At 39.9% G+C, this 1,744-nt stretch overlaps 1 protein-coding gene across 5 annotated transcripts in view; it reads left to right on the forward strand.

Annotated features, from left to right (window-relative positions):
* arhgap10 (Rho GTPase activating protein 10) overlaps positions 1-1,744 on the forward strand; it is a 54,537-nt gene that overhangs the window by 26,495 nt on the left and 26,298 nt on the right. For all 5 annotated transcript variants that reach the window (XM_035660840.1, XM_035660839.1, XM_035660841.1 and 2 more), the window contains exon 15: positions 1,490-1,574. In XM_035660840.1, the coding sequence (XP_035516733.1) occupies positions 1,490-1,574 (85 nt within the window). The remainder of the gene's footprint in view (positions 1-1,489; positions 1,575-1,744) is intronic.

Genomic DNA, 1,744 nt, shown 5'->3' on the forward strand with positions numbered 1-1,744 from the left:
GTGGGTGTGAATGTCAGATTCTCAGTTCCGGAAAGTTACATAAATGATTGGACACAGAACCCCTAATCTGACATCAGAAAGGTGCGGGGATTTCTGAAGCTATTTGACCATCTAACAAGCACTTTAGCTTAAGGGGTCGTAAGATGATTAAAAAGATAGGAAAGGAAAAAAAAAGTTGAAGCCAAAAATGTAGGAAATCACTGCACTAGACTGTAAAAGCTGGCACATTTGCTCACTCTTTTTACCAGTTGGTAAAGCTTTTCCTTTTTAAATTGTGGTACCGTTCAACTTGCCTACAGCACATATGTCGCACAACCATGTGTTCCTTTTATCTGTTACTGCAAATGTCTACACTATTGTTTATTTCGGTTGTATCCAATACATGTTATTTGGTTATGGTTTTCTTGGACTCACTTTCACACTCATTGGACCGGTTTGTCAATCCACCTATCCTTAGTCTTGAAATTGTGACATCTGTCAGGAAATCTTCTAGTTTAACATTCTTTTGGAATGTATTTTTATGGTGAAACTGCATCGAAGTGTATTACAGGAGCTGCAGTTCCAACTTTAGCTGCTATGTTAAAGTCACGACACAGTGCAGTAATGTCCTCGAGGGCTTAATTTAGGTAACCAATGTACAAAAAAAAAGAATTACACCTTTAAACTTGCTGCTGCTTTGTGGTTAGCAGTTTTATAATCACTACTCCAACCCTGCTGCCAAAAATGTGTTTTTGTGTCGTTGACCTAACCAAGTCCAAGCCTGTTTGTGTTAGATCAGACTACAGAGCCTGTGCAGACCCCATCAATCTCAACATACATACTTACGGAGGCACGGCTTTGGCTACAAAGACTCCACAAAAACATTTGCTTTAAGAAGCTGATATTGGACAGGCCGTTGAGTGGACCGAGCAGGCGGAGAAACACAGCAGTCTTTGCTGCAGTGCTTGGATGAAATCAAAAAAATAAATTTCCCAGTAACACAGACCACCTACCACCCACAAAGCTAAAGTCTGTGTGTTGACCTGAGCACTGTACTGTACAAGTGTCTAACTCATAACACTTCACTGACACATTGCACTTCCACATCCTCTGTAATTCATCAGAGGTTACTTAAGGTGTGACTAAAGCCCCCTGAATTTTCAGCACAACACAGCCCTTGAGTCCCTGTGGAGTCAATGAAGTAGTAAGGGATTAATTAAACTTGTAATGAGTATAGAACCAGCAGCCCTCTACAGAAGCTATAACTTCCTTCCATATCCACTGGGGCTAGACTCGACCCCCAAGGCTACTAGCACTGCTTTTATCCTCACATGGCTAATTACAAGTTACATATTTATATTGCATATTTGGACTTTCTAGGCTGCCCAAAAAAATCTTTCTGTGGTTCATTAATGCAAAAAAGAGTAGTTAGCTGGTGCTTTGTGTTGGTACCTCAGTCAATGAGCATTCATTCTAGTAAGAATATGTTTTATGATTGTGATTCATTCAGATGAGACGAGCAACGAAGTGGATCTGTCTACCAGCGAGGACTGGGACATTAAGACAATAACGAGTGCACTGAAGCTTTATCTGAGGTAAGGATTGGTGGGGTGAAAGACACACATAAACAGCTGCAACAATTAGTTGATTAATCGATTAGTCAGATGACAGAAAATTAATCAGAAAAATATTTAATAATCGATTAGGTATTTTTCGTGCAAAAATGCCCACATTCTGTGTTTTCTGCTTCTCAAAGGTGAGGATT

Source organism: Morone saxatilis, unplaced genomic scaffold (genome assembly GCF_004916995.1).
Source record: "Morone saxatilis isolate NCDOM2014 unplaced genomic scaffold, NCSU_SB_2.0 Contig17, whole genome shotgun sequence".
Classification (NCBI taxonomy): Eukaryota; Metazoa; Chordata; class Actinopteri; family Moronidae; genus Morone; species Morone saxatilis.